This window comes from Centroberyx affinis, unplaced genomic scaffold (genome assembly GCF_046629955.1).
Source record: "Centroberyx affinis isolate AG114_WGS23_722 - 3 ecotype Tasmania unplaced genomic scaffold, CSIRO-AGI_Caff_v1 ptg008531l_1, whole genome shotgun sequence".
NCBI lineage: Eukaryota > Metazoa > Chordata > Actinopteri > Beryciformes > Berycidae > Centroberyx > Centroberyx affinis.
The window spans coordinates 42,501-43,195 of record NW_027284222.1 but is presented as its reverse complement, the minus strand read 5'-3'; the positions used below and the strand labels follow the sequence as shown (position 1 = coordinate 43,195).

The following is a 695-nucleotide window of genomic DNA, read 5'->3' as shown; positions in this document are numbered from 1 at the left end:
TGTTTTACCATATCATTTTTTCTTTTTCTTTTTCTTTGTACAAGCATGTAAAGTCCCCAGTCTCGCTGAAGCACACACACACACACGAAAATCACCGGTGTGTATGTTTTTTGCGTTTTTTTTCTCTTCTGTACAGGGTGTATGTGTGTTGTCACAGGCACACATATAGACGCACACACACATACACACACACACTCACATATGCAAGCACACAAGCATGCCCTCTCTTATTCACACATCAACACATGCACACACACACACTCTATATCTCTCACACTCACACACACACAGGTTGGGTTTGGGTCAACATCAAGCAGTTATGCGCTCTGTGTGTCCCAGTGTTGCGTTGAGATTGACAGGCAGCGTCGACGGCGAATCGGAAACGAGGATTTCGGCTCTCAGCCAATCAGAAGGAGCTGAGCGCCTCCAGAGCCACTTCATAGCAGAACTTGTACTGTTCCTGTGGAGGGACAAACAGAACCAAAAGCAAAGGTAAGATCTCGGTAAAACACATGGCAAACGCTTTAATATACAGTATATATATATATATCTATATCTATCCTGAGTTAGTGTTGCAAACATTTCTTTCTTGGGTGTTACACAATGACCAGCAATGGTGTTGAGGTCAAAGATGCAGTTTATATCGTATATTCAAATATTTTAAATATTATGATTATATTATAATATTTTACTAC

General features: G+C 40.7%; 1 protein-coding gene across 1 annotated transcript in view; it reads right to left on the bottom strand.

The window, feature by feature from the left end:
• Positions 1–406: 406 nt before the first annotated feature.
• Positions 407–695, bottom strand: part of LOC139640169 (receptor-type tyrosine-protein phosphatase T-like) — a gene marked incomplete at its 5' end in the record, with an annotated part of 41,674 nt that continues 41,385 nt past the window's right edge. The window contains one exon of the mRNA XM_071514341.1: positions 407–460. Within this exon, the coding sequence (XP_071370442.1) occupies positions 407–460 (54 nt within the window). The remainder of the gene's footprint in view (positions 461–695) is intronic.